The sequence below is a fragment of the Entelurus aequoreus genome, linkage group LG20 (assembly GCF_033978785.1).
Source record: "Entelurus aequoreus isolate RoL-2023_Sb linkage group LG20, RoL_Eaeq_v1.1, whole genome shotgun sequence".
Classification (NCBI taxonomy): domain Eukaryota; kingdom Metazoa; phylum Chordata; class Actinopteri; order Syngnathiformes; family Syngnathidae; genus Entelurus; species Entelurus aequoreus.
The window spans coordinates 1,109,037-1,127,109 of NC_084750.1; the positions used below are offsets into that span (position 1 = coordinate 1,109,037).

Sequence of the window (18,073 nt, forward strand, 5' to 3'; positions counted from 1 at the left end):
AGATGAGCTTTCATGTTTTTCGAGGCTTCTTGGCAGGTTTTTCAGATCCATCCCGTCCATCCATTTTCTCCAGCACCCCCTGCAACCCCTCTCGGGGTTGCGAAGGGTGCTGGAGCCTATCCCAGTTGCTTTTGGGCGGAAGGCAGCGTACACCATGGACAAGTCGCCACCTCAGTATATCCCATTTGGGTCCAAACACGGCCACTCGTTGAGAATAAAAGGCAGGGAAAGCAATAAAGACGTTTTTTGTAGCACAGCCACAAAGCCATTCTTTCCCAGTATACCAAACCTTTTGAAATGAACGCGTTATTTTCTGTCCTCGGACCACACACGTTTGAATCAAATCTGGCAGCTCTGGCGTTGGTCTCCCAGTGTTAATGACTTCATGCTTTGATTAAAAGTCCAGTCTTGAAAAATTACACACACACACACACACACACACACACACACACACACACACACACACACACACACACACACACACACACACACACACACACACACACACACACACACACACACACACACACACACACACACACACACACACACACACACACACACGCAGTCACACACGCAGTCACACACACACACACACACACACACACACACACACACACACACACACACACACACACACACACACACACACACACACACACACACACACACACACACACACACACACACACACAATCTGGAGTGTGGTCCTAACTTTTACCCCTATTGGCTTTTACAATCTTTATCTTCATCATTTATTTCAACTTTATGTTATTCAAGTATGACATTTTTAAATGTAATTAATTTAATTGACAAGCAATTCTATTATGGTCATACTCTTGTTTGCTAGCGGCTACGATTTCAGTACTATTGAAGATCTTTGCTCCTTCTCAACTCTGTGGTAATATTATTTTACAAAATACAACCAATAGTACGTTAATGTTAAATCTTACTTGTGAAAAGTAATCCCCCGATTCCTATTTTCAACTGTCCGCTCATTTGAGCAGGAAAACGCTGAACACCAGCCCGGCATCTTTGTATTCTACCTGTCAATTAACTGTCAGTTTAGGCTGCTCGCCAGCTCCTCATCACCACTTCAAGATGGCGGCCGAATTTCTCGCGTCACAGCAGCCAATGCTGCGTCTACTGATAGTATGTCTATGGCCGTGGAGGCACCACCTGTGTCTGCCTCACTTCTCGTCTGCCACGTTATTTTGTTAAGGAAACACGGAATTTCCGCGATTTTGACCATGAAAATTATCAATATATACAGGAACCACACCAAAATCACATAGAAAGAATAGACCAAAAGAGAAATATTAAAACTTATTTTATTTTATTAATTCGTTTTTCTAACATCTCATGGTTAAGCACTGCCTCACTTGCCTCCCCTGACGGCACGTCAGTGCTGTAAAGACTATAAAGACAGTTGGGACATAATGGTAATTTTAAAGAAAGATGCATGTATCGTCTGATATTAGATGTGGGCCATATGACATAACGAGGAAATCCCGTTAAGAACCTGTTGGGGGCAGCAATACGCCTAAAATGCTCTACTAGTCTGCTGGAAATAAAATAAGAAGAAGAACAAGGAAAAGGCAAAATGGCGTTTGATAGAGAAGGTCTAAACGTGGCCATTATAGTTCTGTATTTTTAATTAGTGTATACATGTACACATGTATAACGCCTAAGAGATTAAACATTATTAGTAATTGTTTGTATTCGGATACATTAGTCACTCTGACGCGTCTTGTTCTCGCTTAGCTTGCTAGTTAGCTTAGCTTGTTAGCTGCTAATAAAGACGCAGAAGTTATCAACACATCGCTAAGCAGAGATCAAGTGTGAGTGTAAAGTGTTGTGATTGTGTGAAAATGTGCGAAAGAACGATAGCAGAGTACGAGGAGGAACTTTGTCCAACAAAAGAGGACAAGGAGCGACATCATCAACTACTGGACGCTGTTTTCAAGAAACATCAAGTTGTTTTACACACAACGGGTTTGTTTACTTCTTACTCTCACATGTTTACTAACTTTATATTTGATTATTAACATTATTCTTTAATACATTGTCTATAGGAAGGTAAATTGTCTTGTGACGACGATGCACTGCTTTGTTTTTATATTGTTCATGAAAATGAGACAGTTTCAGACACAATATTTATCAATCAATCAATCAATCAATGTTTATTTATATAGCCCTAAATCACAAGTGTCTCAGGGGGCTGTACAAGCCACAACGACATCCTCGGTACAGAGCCCACATACGGTTTATGTTATGAGGTTTATGTTCCTCTCAGTTTGTAACAATGTGTATCAACATGTTTACACAAAACTCACAGAATCACCAAATATTTTTGACATTGTGATCAATATGATTCATAGTTTCATGGCTAATTTCACTTCCTGATTCTGACCTGCATGCATCAATAAGTGAAAGTAATCATTTATTGTCAATCGTCTTTTAATAAGCAAAGTAGTCAACAGTAGGGATGATGTTCGAAACCTGTTTTCCCGGTTGTTCGATAAGAAAAGAACCGAGTCCTCGGACTCGAATCCCTTTGTGAGAACCGGTACCCGTTATCAAGACCACTATAGTAAAGAAAAAGAGTTGGTTCTTTATTCGAATCCCTGGGAACAAATCCCGTCCTGACAAGAAATGCACCGTGGGACATCACAAGAAACGACGTCACGTAGCACAGTTATTAGGCGCAGATGGGGAAAGCAGGAAAAAAATGGACCGGAAAAAGCGCTCCAAGGCATGGCTTCATTTCACCCAAAAAAAACGAGGAAGCGGCAATGTGCAATTATTGCCAGGCTTCGCTCTCGTGTAAGGGGGGGGAAGCACAACAAGCGTGTCGTGTCTTCGAACACGTGCTGAAGCAGCGGCAGAGACGACGAAGAACGCCCCTTTTCTTCTGCCAGCTGCCCAAGTCCCAGCTACAGCGGCGGTGACGCCGGTGAGTAACTAACGTTAACTGTTGCCGGTTAATTTCCATATCTGCTCACTTGTAGTAACGTCACCTCTTATGTCAACCAGGACTGCAGTAATGTTAGCTAGACTAATCGTTACCTAAGCATAGTCAGTGGCTAACTGTAACGTTAACGTGAGCCTTTTTGTATGTGTCTGATAACGTTAACGTTATCTTGTAGCCTACACCACGACAGAGTTTGCAAGTCTGTCTAATAAACTAGTGCTTTCTTTATTTCTTTAGTTTATTTGGAACATGGACACACTTACAGTATAATACATCACCGTTTCATATCATTTCACTTTACAGGAGTAGGAAGAAGTAAAGCTTATTTAATCCTACCCCTTTACCACTTCATAGCGTTTACAAATATATACATTATTTACTGACCTTTTTATAATAAAATATCTGTGAATTAGTATGTACAATAGTTTTGTAATATGTAATTAATTAATTCAGTCATTATTAATATACTGAGATGAAGAATATCTTATTTTCAATAAGGTTGAAAGTATTTCTCATAATTCTTCTTCTTTGTACTTTGTAAGCACTATTCATTTGAACAACCTCTTAAACTGGATCTTATCAGTACAATGTTTAACTTCATTACTTAATCCATTCCATCATTTAATTCCACATAATTTTAGCTGTTTGCAATTTTACCAAATCATTGAACTTTAATATTTTTGATTCAATAAATAAAGTGTTTGTATGTTCTCTATATCCAACATTATGTATCAGTCGAATTAATTTTTTTTGTAACACGGTTAATAACGCACATTTGTAGTTATTTCCCCACATTTCTGCACAATAACTCCGATATGGTAATACTATAGTAGCGAGCAGTAGAGAATGTGAAGTGATTTGTTAAACCAAATATTGTGTGTTTTTTTTACATATACAACAACCTATCTGGACTCGATAAGAGAATCGATAAGGAATCGGTTCGATAAGAGGATTCGATAATAGGCTCGAACTTCAAACATCATCCCTAGTCAACAGTTGATTTATGAAAACAACATAAAGGTGACTGACTTTCCTTCAGCGTGTCGTAGATGGTCTCCAAGTGAATGTGGGAGCTGCGCTCTAAAAAGATATTGTTGATGGACATACTCCATAAAAACACCACTTAGTAAAACATGTTTTGTAAGAATTCCCTTTGGCCCAGCCAACAAAAAGACCATAAAGAAAATAATGTTATAAGATGATAAAAATATAGTGTGGCTGTTATGAGTACATTTTGTATTTCCATTATATTTAAGCAATGGTTATGACTATATTATTACAAGGTTGAAGATAAGGTTTAGGTGTAATAGGCCGACATGTACACATAGTGGTTAGAGTGTCCGCCCTGATATCGGTAGGTTGTGAGTTCAAACCCTGGCAGAGTCATACCAAAGACCTGCTTGGCACTCAGCATCAAGGGCTGGAATTGGGGATTAACACCAAAAATGATTCCCGGGCGCGGCCACCGCTGCTGCCCACTGCTCCTCTCACCTCTCAGGGGGTGATCAAGGGTGATGGGTCAAATGCTGAGAATAATTTTACAAAACCTAGTGTGTGTGTGACATACATTGGTACTTTAACTTTAATAATTAATTGGCTTTCTTTACACCACTGAGGATACAATTAATAATGCCTCAATCAATGCTGGCTCGTACTTATAAAGACTTTTCAAATTGCCCCTTAAATTTCCAAGCATCTTGTATTACTGACTGTACCTCTTTTACATTTAGTGGCTGTAACAAAAGGAAATCTTTCCCATGTTTTTATTGGTTGTTTAGTGATACACTTTTAACACAACATACAAAAGAACACATGTTATCTCATTGTGTTAACAGTGTCAGTCATAAACTATTTCTATTCTCTAATAATTTTATTTACTTATTTACCCAACAGACGTCCAGCAGCCCCCCCACATTAAAGAGGAAGATCTACATCCCCCTTGTGTTAAACAGGCGGAGCCAAAGCCATCCCACATTAAAGAGGAAGAGGAGGAAGTGTGGATCAGTCAGGAGGAAGAGTGTCTTCTAGGGCAGGAGGAGGCTGATCTCACCAAGTTTCCACTGACTGTTGTGTCTGTGAAGACTGAAGACAAACCACCTGAGTCCTCACAGCTTCATCACAGTTCAAGTAAGCACAACATCCAGATATAATTTTATTCTCAGGGCATTCAATCCATCACAACTGGACTGTTCAGTTTGTCTTAGAAGACATTTGGCCTGTCATCCAAGTAGGCTTAATCAATTCGTGCTCACAGAATTACAATCTTAAATCTTATCATTTCAATTGAAGGCCTTGGAATGTCTTGAATTCTATCAACATTTTGTAAAAAATCTTAAACACGTCCTTGAAAGTTCCCAAAAATGATAATAATATTTTTATTTAAAGAAATATGTAAACTAATTATCTGTACAGCCCGGTCAGAATTTCTGGAGCAGGACGAGTGTGCTATGCTGTGTATGTTACAGTAGAGTTTAGCTAGCAGCGCATAGTAGGAAAGCCCACAGCAAAGCAGTTATTTGTGTAAGATGGTAAGTGCAAGTTCAACCATTTGTGGCTGTAGTATAGAGGCTTTGCAACTGACGTCATCAGCCACGTGACATTACCTTGGCGGCCATCTTGCCGGTCACCAGTTCAGTGCCCGTCAACGACTCACACACGCTTTCTTGTTAGATCTGCTGCTATTTGAGCTTGGAACCGAAAGAGGCGATTTAAAAGAGGCGATTTCAGCCACTTCCGTCATTAAAGCCGAGTTTAGATATACTTTTCGAAACGAGTGACGTAAGCGCGCATCCGCGTCAGGGGGTGCATTCTACGGCAGGGGTGCGTTTTCAGGAACAACATCTGAAACCTGCTGTGCTGTTGGATGTAGCAATAGACGAGGGGCTAAACCAAATCTTAGCTTCTATAGATTCCCGGCAAACATCAAAAACGCGATAAATGGATTGCGGCGATTTGTCGTGAACGATGGAAACCTACGATGTACACAAGGATATGCAATGAACACTTCATATCAGGTATGTAAACAAACTATTTACCCCTGATTTGTTTCACAAAATGTGAAATAATACAATATGGGATGATACAAATATGATTGTTGAAAATGCTGGGTGCATTTTTAGAAAGGCAGCAAGAGCAGCAAGGCAGCTTAACAATGTGAGTTTTCATTAGAATCACTTCAGTAGTTTTTTCACAATCACACTGTTACTGCCACGCGGATTTGTAAACAGACAGTAGGCTCTTCTGTGTGTGCTTTTTCCTTACCTTGGTCATGAGAAGAAATCGATTCTTGTTTGGAATCTGCCATATCAGCCCATCATGCACAAAACCTGCTGTAAAATACTTGTAGGCATCCAGACTCTTGTATGCCTTAAGGTCCTTTCTAGTGTACGGAGATGGTGAATCGACGAGGTAATTATAAATGTCTGGATATGAGAGATCAGGCAGGTCGGCTGTTGCAAAATGCTCAGGTGATTTTAGCATGCTTCTCGGTAAAAGGTACGGATCCGTTGTGCCAACAAGGTTCAACTTCTCTCGGTAACGTTTCTTGGACTCTTCATCCAAATGCACAACTTCATTGGATAGCAACTCAGCCATAATTCGGATGAAATCGGTGAAAATGTAGCGCAGAAATCAAACTGAATCCGTACGAACACGTAGGAACGAGCTGACCGGTTAACCGGCAAGATGGCGGCGTAACACAAAGTCACGTGATAAAACCACGTGACTGCAAAGCCTCTATAAATCATGTGGAGGACAACGTTTGTAAACATTGCAGTGAAAGGGAATGGAAAGATTATGAAAAAAAGTTTAAACCCTAACCCTTGGACTGCAACTCACCACTACGTTGATAGATGTCATTGACTAGTTTAAAGATTACTAATCGGATTGGCTCTAATTTAGCCATTGGCTCTTAGATTGATTCATAAATATTTATGTATACTGTTACTGTGCTGCTCATTAGGCTGTTACAAAATAACTATATTCAATTGTTGTTAATTTAAAAGCAAGGATCGGAAAAGTGCTGATAAAAACAGAGAATACATTTTCAAGGGAAACAAAAGACCGTCAAAATAGTGTCAAACAACACAACACGACCAAAGCTTAATTGCTTCCTCAGAAAAAATATATATTGTGATGATGATGATGTGTTTAGATACACAAGTATTCTTTGTATTCACCTGACGTCACGTCCGGCTCATTAAATATGCGACACTCAAAGTAGTGGTCCAGCTAGCGTCTGTTGTCAAAGCGTGCTGAATGGCATTTTGCCTTTCTCGACAGCATTTTGCCTTTCTCGAAGAAATTTGCTGTATGCTACTATTATGCTCTGGGCCTGTTTTGCTGCCAATGGAACTGGTGATTTACAGAGAGTAAATGGGACAATGAAAAAGGAGGATTACCTCCAAATTCTTCAGGACAACCTAAAATCATCAGCCCGGAGTTTGGGTCTTGGGTGCAGTCGAGTGTTCCAACAGGACAATGACCCCAAACACACGTCAAAAGTGGTAAAGGAATGGCCGTTCCTGAAGTCCTGACTTAAACATGTGGACAATGCTTAAGAAACAAGTGCATGTCAGAAAACCAACACATTTAGCTGAACTGCACCATTTTTGTCATGAGGAGTGGTCAAAAATTCAACCAGAAGCTTGCCAGAAGCTTGTGGATGGCTACCAAAAGTGCCTTATTGCAGTGAAACTTGCCAAGGGACATGTAACCAAATATTAACATTGCTGTATGTATACTTTTGACCCAGCAGATTTGCACACATTTTCAATAGACCCATAATAAATTCATAAAAGAACCAAACTTCCCGAATGTTTTTTGTGACCAACAAGTATGTGCTCCAATCACTCTCACAAAAAATAAGAGTTGTAGAAATAGTTCTTTACAAGTGTATGTAAACTTTTGACCACGACTGTACACAATTTTGACATCTATAGTTATATTTTGATAAACAATCATAAATGAATCTTTCAGCACTTACACAATGTTGACATCTATAGTTATATTTTGATACAGACGGGGAAAAACATGCGCGCTTGTAACGACGCGTGCAACAACATCAAGATAACATGGCTGAAACTTACCTGTTATAGTTGGCTGGGATTACTTTTCCGTAATTTTTCACAACCAGCCAGGTCTTCAGTGGTGTCAGCGATTATCTTTGAGTTGTTAACATAGTAAGAAAAGGAAGAACAGCGAATCAAGGCTATCAAGTGCTACCTACAGTTTGTTTACAAAGACGGGTTCTAGCAAGACGTGAAGTTAAATCATGAAATGCATCCTTACCCGAGCAAAAACGATGCATATTTATCAGGGAGAGTCTTGATACCAATGTCCTTGACCCAGCCACACACAAAGAAGTTGTATACCTCCATGCTTTTCCAAATTTCCATCTGTTCTGTCGTGTGGAATGATGTCTGGAGCACAATAGTTCCATATGTCTGGGAACGTGACCGACGTATAATCCTTGATATCTCACGACAAATCTTTTTTTTAATAAAGTGTAGGTATCTAATCCATTGCACAGTTAGATGTTTTTGCTCATATCTGCTTTTAGTGGTAATATTTAGGCTCCTTGCTTACTCAGGTAGTTTGCTACACAATAGCCATGTTGGTTTGGTTGACCACCACTTCGTTCACCGAAAGTTACATCTCAGAAAAAGTCACGTGACTAAATGCAATCAATACTGCCCCTATTACTACTTGGTATTGGATCCATACCCACATGTTTAGTATCACCCAAAACAAATGTACAGTTTCAATAGGGCTGGGCCAATAATACGATATCAATATATACAGCGATAGACACATAATCGATATCAATATAAACTGCGTTCGATAAAATATTCAATATATATTGATATGTTTTGGTCGGAAGAAACCAGAAATTATGAAGCAAGATTTGTTTTATGAAGTCACTTGTGCTTAGGGAACCCAGCAAACAGGAAACAGGAAGTGTCACTGTCCCTATTACTACTTGGTATTGGATCCATACCTTACCCCGACGGGATCACCACCTTATCCTGGTTGGGTGGTTTTGCTCGCCTCCATGACCTCTAGAGCTATGTTGCCTGGAGTCTCGTACTCCTGGCAGGGTCTCCCATGCTAAACAGGTCGAAGGGTAGAGATCAGACCAAGAGTGATCTCACCTGTCCTCCAGGTTGGGAGTTGGGCTGAGGGCCAATAACCCGCTCCCATAAAAAGGAGTTTATAACAGAAACCCACAGCAGAGCAAATTCACTACCGGGAAACGCTGTAGCCAGTCCTTGAAATGAGAGAGACACCATGACGCCCAAGGGTCAAAGCCAACAGAACCAACGGGACACCCTTCGGCCGAAAAAGCTACTGCTGCACCCCAGAAAAACGATGAAGAATGGAAATTGGAATGTCAGCGGCAATATAGCACTGGCAGCAAAATAACTAACCACCAAAGGAATCGGCATCATGGGAATCAGCGAAACACACTGGACAGGACAGGGAAAAGTAGAATTGGCAGAAGGAGAAACAATAATTTCCTCTGGCAGAGACGACAACAACCACAGGCAAGGCATCGGCATACTAATGTCAAAAACTGCAGCAAGAGCCCTGATTGGTTGGACACATGTCAACGAAAGAATTATTCAAGCTAGGTACCATTCCCAACACATCAAACTGACTTTCATACACAACTATGCCCCAACAAAAGATGCAAAAGAACAAGCAAAGGATGCATTCTACATGCGGCTACAAGACGTACTTGACAGGAGAAACAAACCCGACACGTTGATTGTGACAGGAGACATGAATGCTAAAGTGGGAAACGAGCGCCAGGGTTATGAAAGAGTCATGGGCAAGCATGGGCTTGGAAGAAGGAACAACAATGGAGAATGGCTCTGCGAAATGTGTGACATGAACGAGCTGGTCATTACTGGGACTCTGTTCCCACATAAAGAAATACACAAGGCAATATGGGTATCTCCAGATTGGAAGACCAAGAATCAGATAGATCATACACATGTCAATAAGCGTTTCAGGAATTCAATAGATGATACAAGAGCATACAGATCTGCAGACATCGGAAGCGACCACTATTTGGTTTGCACAACAAATAGGCTGAGGTTTAAGAGAAAACCTAAGGAGAAGAAAAGCGCCAGAGTCAAGTATTACACGGCAAAGCTGAAGAACAAAAACATCTTGAAGACATTTACCATCAGTCTAAGAAATAGGTACCAAGTCTTGGAGGAGGAGGAGCAGGGAGGATTGTAAGATGAGGAGGTGGAACGAGACTTCAGAGTAATGGAGAAGGCTTACATCAAAGTGGCCGAGGCAGTCCTGGGGAGACCACGGAAAAGGAGAACGCCATGGATTAGCAAAGAATAATGGAGTTTAGTAGAACAAAGAAACAGCATAAACAAGACGATCCTGGGCACTCGTTCTGAAAGAATCAAAAAACGGCTAAAAGAGAAGTACGCAGATAAGAACAAAGAGGTGAAGAGAAGCATAAAAGCAGACAAAAGGAAATGGATGGAGAACATCGCTGGTGAAGCTGAAGATGCTGCAAGAAAACAACATATTAAGACATTATACGGACTCACAAAAATACTGTGCAAAGAAAGGCCCAGACAGAGCGCAGCAGTGCTGGACAAAATGGTAACCTCATCAGTGGAAGGGATGCAATAAAGTCGAGATGGACAGAACATTTTATGGAGGTCTTGAATAGAGAAGAACCAGCAAACCCAATCACTCAAGAGGACGAATTTGAATTCAACGACATAATTGAAGATATCACATTAACCGAACCAACACCCGGGGAAGTCAAAGAGGCAATAAAAAGGCTACAGAACAGAAAAACACCAGGGGTCGACAACATCACAGCTGAATTGTTAAAAGCGGATATAGATTTCTCAACAAAGAAAGTACACCAACTGTTGGAAAAAATATGGAAACATGAGAAGATCCCAACAAACTGGAAGAAAGGGCTCTTCATCAAACTTGCAAAGAAAGGGAATCTCAAAGAATGCAAGAACACGAGCGGCATCACACTACTCTCCGTAGTAAGGAAGATAGTTTGAAGAGTCATTGTAGATCGCAAAAGAAAAGGAATCGACTGCAGGCTGAGAAAGGAGCAAGCAGGATACAGAACGGTCAGAGGAACAACAGAGCAAGTCTTCATACTGCGAAACATAATTGAACAGGTTAACGAGTGGCAAGCAACACTATTCATGAACTTTGTAGATTTCGAAAAGGCTTTCGACTCCGTCCTCCACGAAAGTCTGTGAATGATTATGAAGAAATATGGAATTCCAGAGAAGATTGTGAGAATGGTGAAAACATTGTACGAAGACTTCCAGTGCGCAGTAAAAGACCAAGGAGAAACATGCGAGTGGTTCAACATTAAAACCGGTGTCAAGCAAGGATGTAATATGTCCGGATTCCTGTTCTTGATCGTGATGGAGTGGATAATGCGAAGAACAGTTAAAGAGGGAGAGAATGGAATTCGCTGGAAGCTAACATCAAAACTCAACGACCTGGACTTTGCAGATGACGTAGCATTACTGTCCTCCACAAAACAGCACATGCAGAGTAAAACAACATGGATTGACGAAGAAGCTGGGCGAGTAGGACTCAGGATCAATACACAAAAGACTAAAACAATGATGATCAATGCAAGAAACCAGGAAAAAATCCAAATCAATGGACACGATGTCAAAGAGGTAGACCAGTTCACCTACTTGGGAGCCACAGTTTGTAAAGAGGGAGGCGGCATGAAGGATCTGAAGAATAGACTGTCGAAAGGGAGAGGTGCATTCATCAGACTTGGAAAGACCTGGAGCTCCAACAGCATCACAAGAAGAACATAACTAAAACTGTACAAGACACTAGTGGTACCAGTATTGCTATACGGGTGTGAAACCTGGAAAATGAATAGAGGAGATAACAGGGCGGTTGACGTAATCCATAACAAATGCCTACGAAGACTACTCAGAATCTGCTGGCAAAATCACATCAGTACTGAAAAACTGCTGGAAAGAGCGAATATGAAGCCACTCAGTGAGGACGTAAAGCTACGAATATGGAAGATGATTGGACACATACTACGGCAGGACCACAACAACAATTGCAGCATAGCCATGACCTGGGCACCAGAGGGGAAAAGAAGAAAGGGAAGACCAATGACCACCTGGAGGCGTACCGTTGAGAAAGAAAGGAAAGCGGGAGGATGGAACTCATGGTCGGAGGCGAGGACTGCAGCAGCCGATTGTGACAAGTGTAGAAGCCCTGTGAGGTCCTTATGTGCCACGAGGCACAAAGTGGATAGGTAACAGGTAATTGGATACAAACCCAAATTTTTAGTATCATCCAAAACTAATGTACAGATTCAAACAACAGAAGAATACATGTTTATTACATTTTAACAGAAGTGTAGATAAAAACATGTTACAACAGAAAGTAACCAGATATTAACAGTAAATTAACAAGTAGATTAATAATAGTTTTGAAAAAATAATACAACGGTAAATTATGTAATATGTTACTGCATATGTCAGCAACTAAATTTGGAGCCTTTGTAGCCCCCTTTAAATTGGTTTTATTATCAGTGCTGTATTAAATGATATATTGGAATATAGATTTTAGGCCATATTGCCAATCTTAGTAAAATGTAACCCCGCCCCAGGTTGGTCTCTTTATCCTCTAAGTATTGTTAAGTCTTGCTCTAAGATTACCGGAGTAAAACTAAGAGTTAAGTTAAAGTTAAAGTACCAATGATTGTCACACACACACACTAAGTGTGGTGAAATTTGTCCTCTGCATTTGACCCATCCCCTTGATCACCCCCTGGGAGGTGAGGGGAGCAGTGGACTTAAACTTCTTCTGCAACCAGCAAATCCTCCAAAAAGCAAAAAGCATTTTAGCCTCCCCGAGCCATGTCCTTGCAGGTGAATTCTCTTTGTTGCCTTCGGAGCGATTTAATGCCTTTCCATTGCGTAAAATAAATCGCTTTTCCAAATTATTCGTACCCTCTGCACTCTGACTTTTAAACTCTATAAACTCTTAAAATTTTTCAGAGTGTTGTATTGTTGTACTGTTTATGTATTTATTGAATATTTATTTTTTGTGGGCCGTGTGTAAACTTTTTTAACCACGACAACCTGATGCTCAAAACGAATTGTTTGAATGAATTGTTTGAATTGAATAATGTAAAAAGTGGCATGTTTCTTCCCCCACATATATTTAGGACCAGTTCATACAATAAGTTGTTTGGTTTTTTTTGATACATGAAAAAACGTACTGAATGCCTCATGTGACGGAACAAAGCTGGACTTTTCTATAGCATGTGTTTGTCTTCTTGTGTCATGCAGACATATGTGAAGAACATATTCTCCCTGAGCAGCAGGAATGGAGCGTCGGGATGGAGCAGAAAGAGCCACAGCCCTCCCACATTAAAGATGAAGACGAGGCGCCAGAGACCCCTCACTTTAAAAAAGAAGAAGAGGACCCACTGACCCCCCATTTTAAAGAAGAAGAGGAGGCGCCACAGCCCCTGCACATTAAAGATGAAGAGGGGGAACACAGTATTAGTCAGGAGGGAGAGCATCTTGAATGGTTGGAGGAGTACCCAGTGATTGGCGTGATTGTGAAGAGTAAAGGTAATGAGGTCAAAGGTGAAAGTGATAAGAATAGAGAGTTAGAATCTCCAAGCAGCAGCTCAACTCAATACATGACAACAGAAGCTGATGGAGACCACTGTGGAGGATCACAAGCAGACACGCTCTTAGCTCCACTGTCAGATAGTGACGACACAACGTCACACTCTCCTGACACTGATAAGGAAGACTCTAAAGCTGGTAAGAAATGTCACACTGACAACACTCACTTTAAATGTTCTCACTGTGACAAAATGTTTAAATACCGTTGTAGTCTGAAATTACACATGATAATACACACTGGAGAAAAACCTTTTCTCTGCTCAGAATGTGGTAAAAGTTTTGGCCGAAAAAATGTGTTGAAAGAACACATGCACACGCATACTGGAGAAAAAACATTTTCCTGCTCTGTCTGTGGTAAAGGTTTTGTGCAAAGTCAAAATTTGAAAGTACACATGGGAGTACACAACGGAGAAAAACCTTTTTCCTGCTCAGAATGTGGTAAATATTTTGTCCAAAGACGGTATTTGAAAAAACACATGAGTATGCACACTGGAGAAAAACATTTCCCCTGCTCAGCATGTGGTAAAGGTTTTTCGCAGAAATTTTGTTTGAAAGAACACATGAAAATACACACTGGTGAAAAACATTTTGCCTGTTCAATCTGTGGTAAAAGTTTTGTACAAAGTCAAAATTTAAAAGTACACATGAGAATACACACTGGAGAAAAACCTTTTTCTTGTTCAGTCTGTGGTAAAGATTTTGTAGAAGGTAACAATTTGAAGGTACACATGAGAACACACACTGGGGAAAAACCTTTTACCTGTCCAACATGTGGTAAAGGTTTTGTAACAAGTCAAAATTTGAAAGAACACACAAGAATACACACTGGAGAAAAACCTTTTAACTGTTCAGTCTGTGGTAAAGGTTATGTAAACTACCGAAGTTGTAAAGTCCACATGAGAAAACACACTGGTGAAAGTGTTGAGTTGCAGTGTGTGTGATGAAAGATCCTCTTATAAGTACCAGTGTAAGAAACACAAGTGTCCTGGTGAGAACAGTAGCAGCAAATGAAGTCACAACTTTGGTAACTATAACTTTCTAACAACATCAATACATAAAACATGTGTGACGACATTGTTGTGTGTGTGACACATACTTGTTAATATGCTTCTTACATTTATAGGATAGATATTTAATATTATTATTGTTTTTTTTGTCAAGTATTGGTACATGCATTAATATACAACATTGTGTACTTTCTTTTAATTGAACGGATACATTTTACTGAAAAAGTGAGAGTAAACAGTACAAAACATATGTGACATACAATAAACATTTTATGTATACGGTATATGGATGTTCATAATTCACTTTTGTACAGTAATATTTTTATACAATAACAAAATAGAAGCGTTAGATATTTTCATTTCTAATTGTAAATGATTCCATTGATGAAATATTTTATATGATATACATATTTGTTTTACATGTGTTTTACATTGCTTTTGAGTACACATAAATCCCTCTTAGTTCATATTTACGGATTCACATCTGAAACATCTTTTAGACCACTTCTGGAAGCATATTATTATTTACTTTATACATCATTTGAGCAGTTGTGTTTTATACAAGATCAGTTAGTTTTACTTTTTAAATGAATGCTTCAAATAAAGCTGGGTACAATACATTTAGTTAATATTTGTTATGTATGTATTTTGTTGTTTTATATGATTTATATGTAGTTTCCAGCTTTGTTCATCAACTATAATTACTCCTCAAAATGTAATTACCTTTACTGTTTTCATTTAAATATTATCCATTATAATTTGTGTTTATATGTCTACAATATCCAAAAAAGATATATTTACTTTTATTTAGTTTAATGACATGTTATTAATGTTAGCCATCTTTTCATGGTCAACTTCTCTCTGGATAAAATAAGATCAGAGCTAAATCAAGCAGTAATGAAGATGAAGAACGGAAGGTTATTATATACATAATTATATATATTTACACTCAGTAGCGACAGTTAAAGACCACTTTCATCCAGTTCCTTTGAGCAAAGCAAAATATATGAGGAAAGTGAAATATGCTAAAAAATAGAAGAATATTAATATAAGCAGTCAATATTCAAACATTGTGAATGTACTTCTAGAAATACCAATGGATGAAGTGGAAAAAAAGAGGAAAGGTGTGAAAATAATATTCATGAGCCCCTCCTCACAGGCGATCAAGCTGACAGTAGCCTCGTGCAGCAGTCCCAGCTGCAGTTAGAGCAGAGAGGAGAGCATCATTAGTCGAAAATGGTTCATGTTAATGAGCCAGTCAATAGATTATGTTCGTTCATCAATGTCACAACCCTCCAATCTTTGGATCAAATGTGATATTCTAACATTAAACAATGCAGAACGAATTATTTACATTTAAAGATAAACTAAGACTCCTCTCTGAGCTGCCACATTAACATTATCGCTAAGAGCTTCTATGCCCCTGTTTGGGTCTCCCATGACAAACAGGTCCTAGGTGAGGGACCAAACAAAGCAGCTCAAAGACATCTATGAATACACAAAATTAAGGACCAAGGTTTCCCTCGCCTGGATGCAGATCACTGGGCCCCCCCTCTGGAGCCAGGCCTGAACGTGGGGCTCAATGGCGAGCACCTAGTGGCTGGGCTTTCCCCCATGGGGCCCGGCCGTGCACAGCCCAAAGAGGCAATGTGGGTCCCCCCTACAATGGGCTCACCACCCAAAGGGAGGGGCTGTTGTTTTTAGGTTATAGAGTTTTTATCTACTCAGAATTCAGCTAGCTTATGTTGCCATGCTGTACCAAATCTGCTCGAAGCCTTCAGAATCCTTAATGCGGGCGTCCGTTCACTTACAGTGCACGGGCACATACAGTTGACAGACAGTTGCAATAGCCAATCAGACCACAAGTTGTTGTCAGTAAGGCCTTTTAGATGGCCTAAGGCAGATATATATAGTGATGTTATGAGCTGTGTAACATAAGAACTCCATTACCCAGCATGCCACAGTAGTGAAGCGCATGCGCAGTAGCCGTGTTTAGCCACAGCCACAGCGGGATGTTTTTGATGAGCACCCTGCTGAGTAAACTTTAAGAACTCAGCCAACAGGCCTCGTCTGCATCTTTTATGATGAGACAAGACAACACATATATTTGCAAGGCCATTTTCAAGAAGGATATTTAAAGAGAAACTACATCTTGTGAGACGATGTCAGCCAACCTCGGAAACTCGAATGGGTGTAACAGATTGTGAGTTCAGATATTTGATTTCTTAATTTTTTTAAGTTTAATATATTTTTTACAATTTTAATTTTGACTGTACCACATAAGATATGTTTTAATTGCTGATGCGTGTTTATTGATATTTAAATGCGACAGCAAATAACCTGTTATGTACACTGTTGGTGGTGATTCAATGCACAGTAGTGCGTAAATGTGTTTCTGCATAGTATTTCTCCAGCAATTGTCATGTGGTGACATAAATGATGGCATTTTGAGAGGTAATCAATGAAGTCGGACATCACTGAAGGCCTAGGTGGGAAACGCACTGCCTGCCACTGAGTGACATTCCTGCTTTCCATGTAAATAAGGTCCCTTTGAAGCCAAAAGTTAAACATCGACTTTAAATTGTGTATATTTATAGATACATTTCTATGTAATCTATCACTTGTACACTTTTCTAATAGTTGTTCTTCCCTGCATGTTTTGTTGACAGGAAATTGACAATTGTAATGTACTAGGGTGTTTTATTTTGACAGCGTTTGCGGAAGTCGGAAAATATGATGGGAAACTAAGCTTCCGGGGTCTTGTAAGAATGTTTCTATAAATACACAGTCGATGTTGGAACTTGCCGTCGAAGGCAAAAGTATAATTGGACAGCAGTGGCAAATAAATTGCGAAAATGATGAAAAAGGAAAGCAGTTATTTTCTGTTCAGAACCAGGTCCGGGTTTTAAGATGGAAAGGGATTGTAAGGAAACACCAAGTAATAATGAGCATAATTATGATTGCGCATAGCCATTTAAATGATAAATTGTTTTTTAGTTGCGAAACACCACATACAGGAATGTGTGAACAATGTAAAAACACGTTTTTTGGAATTTACCAAATATAATGTAGATATACTGACTATGACGGCAAAACTGAAGGTACTGGGATGCAGAAGAGCCTGATCAATCCTGCAGAAACTGAAAATGGTAAAGGAAATAGTAAGGGAGTTTTTTAATAATACTGGACTCAAGCAGAGACTGTAATGTAATTATAAAATGAAACTGAAGATGGCAGTAATGCAATTTAGATGGATGCCAGCTGCTGTAAAACTGAAAAGAAGAAGAACTTAGCGTCGTGTTTTTAGCCTTCATACGCTTCAGAAAGCAATGTCTGTGAGTAAATAAGTTGTTTGAACGGTAAGGTGACAAGATTGTGTAACTTTTAAGTGTTTTATGTGC

General features: G+C 39.6%; 1 protein-coding gene across 8 annotated transcripts in view; it reads left to right on the top strand.

The window, feature by feature from the left end:
• Positions 1-18,073, top strand: part of LOC133635799 (oocyte zinc finger protein XlCOF6.1-like) — a 97,700-nt gene that overhangs the window by 36,789 nt on the left and 42,838 nt on the right. For 2 of the 8 annotated variants that reach the window (XM_062029091.1, XM_062029096.1), the window contains exons 1-3: positions 1,584-1,995; positions 4,868-5,101; positions 13,318-13,803. In XM_062029091.1, the coding sequence (XP_061885075.1) occupies positions 1,872-1,995; positions 4,868-5,101; positions 13,318-13,803 (844 nt within the window). In that variant the 5' untranslated portion in view covers positions 1,584-1,871. Of the gene's footprint in view, positions 1-1,583; positions 1,996-4,867; positions 5,102-13,317; positions 13,804-17,941; positions 18,008-18,073 lie in introns of those variants that run through there. The other 6 variants (XM_062029093.1, XM_062029094.1, XM_062029092.1 and 3 more) reach the window with 6 other exon arrangements.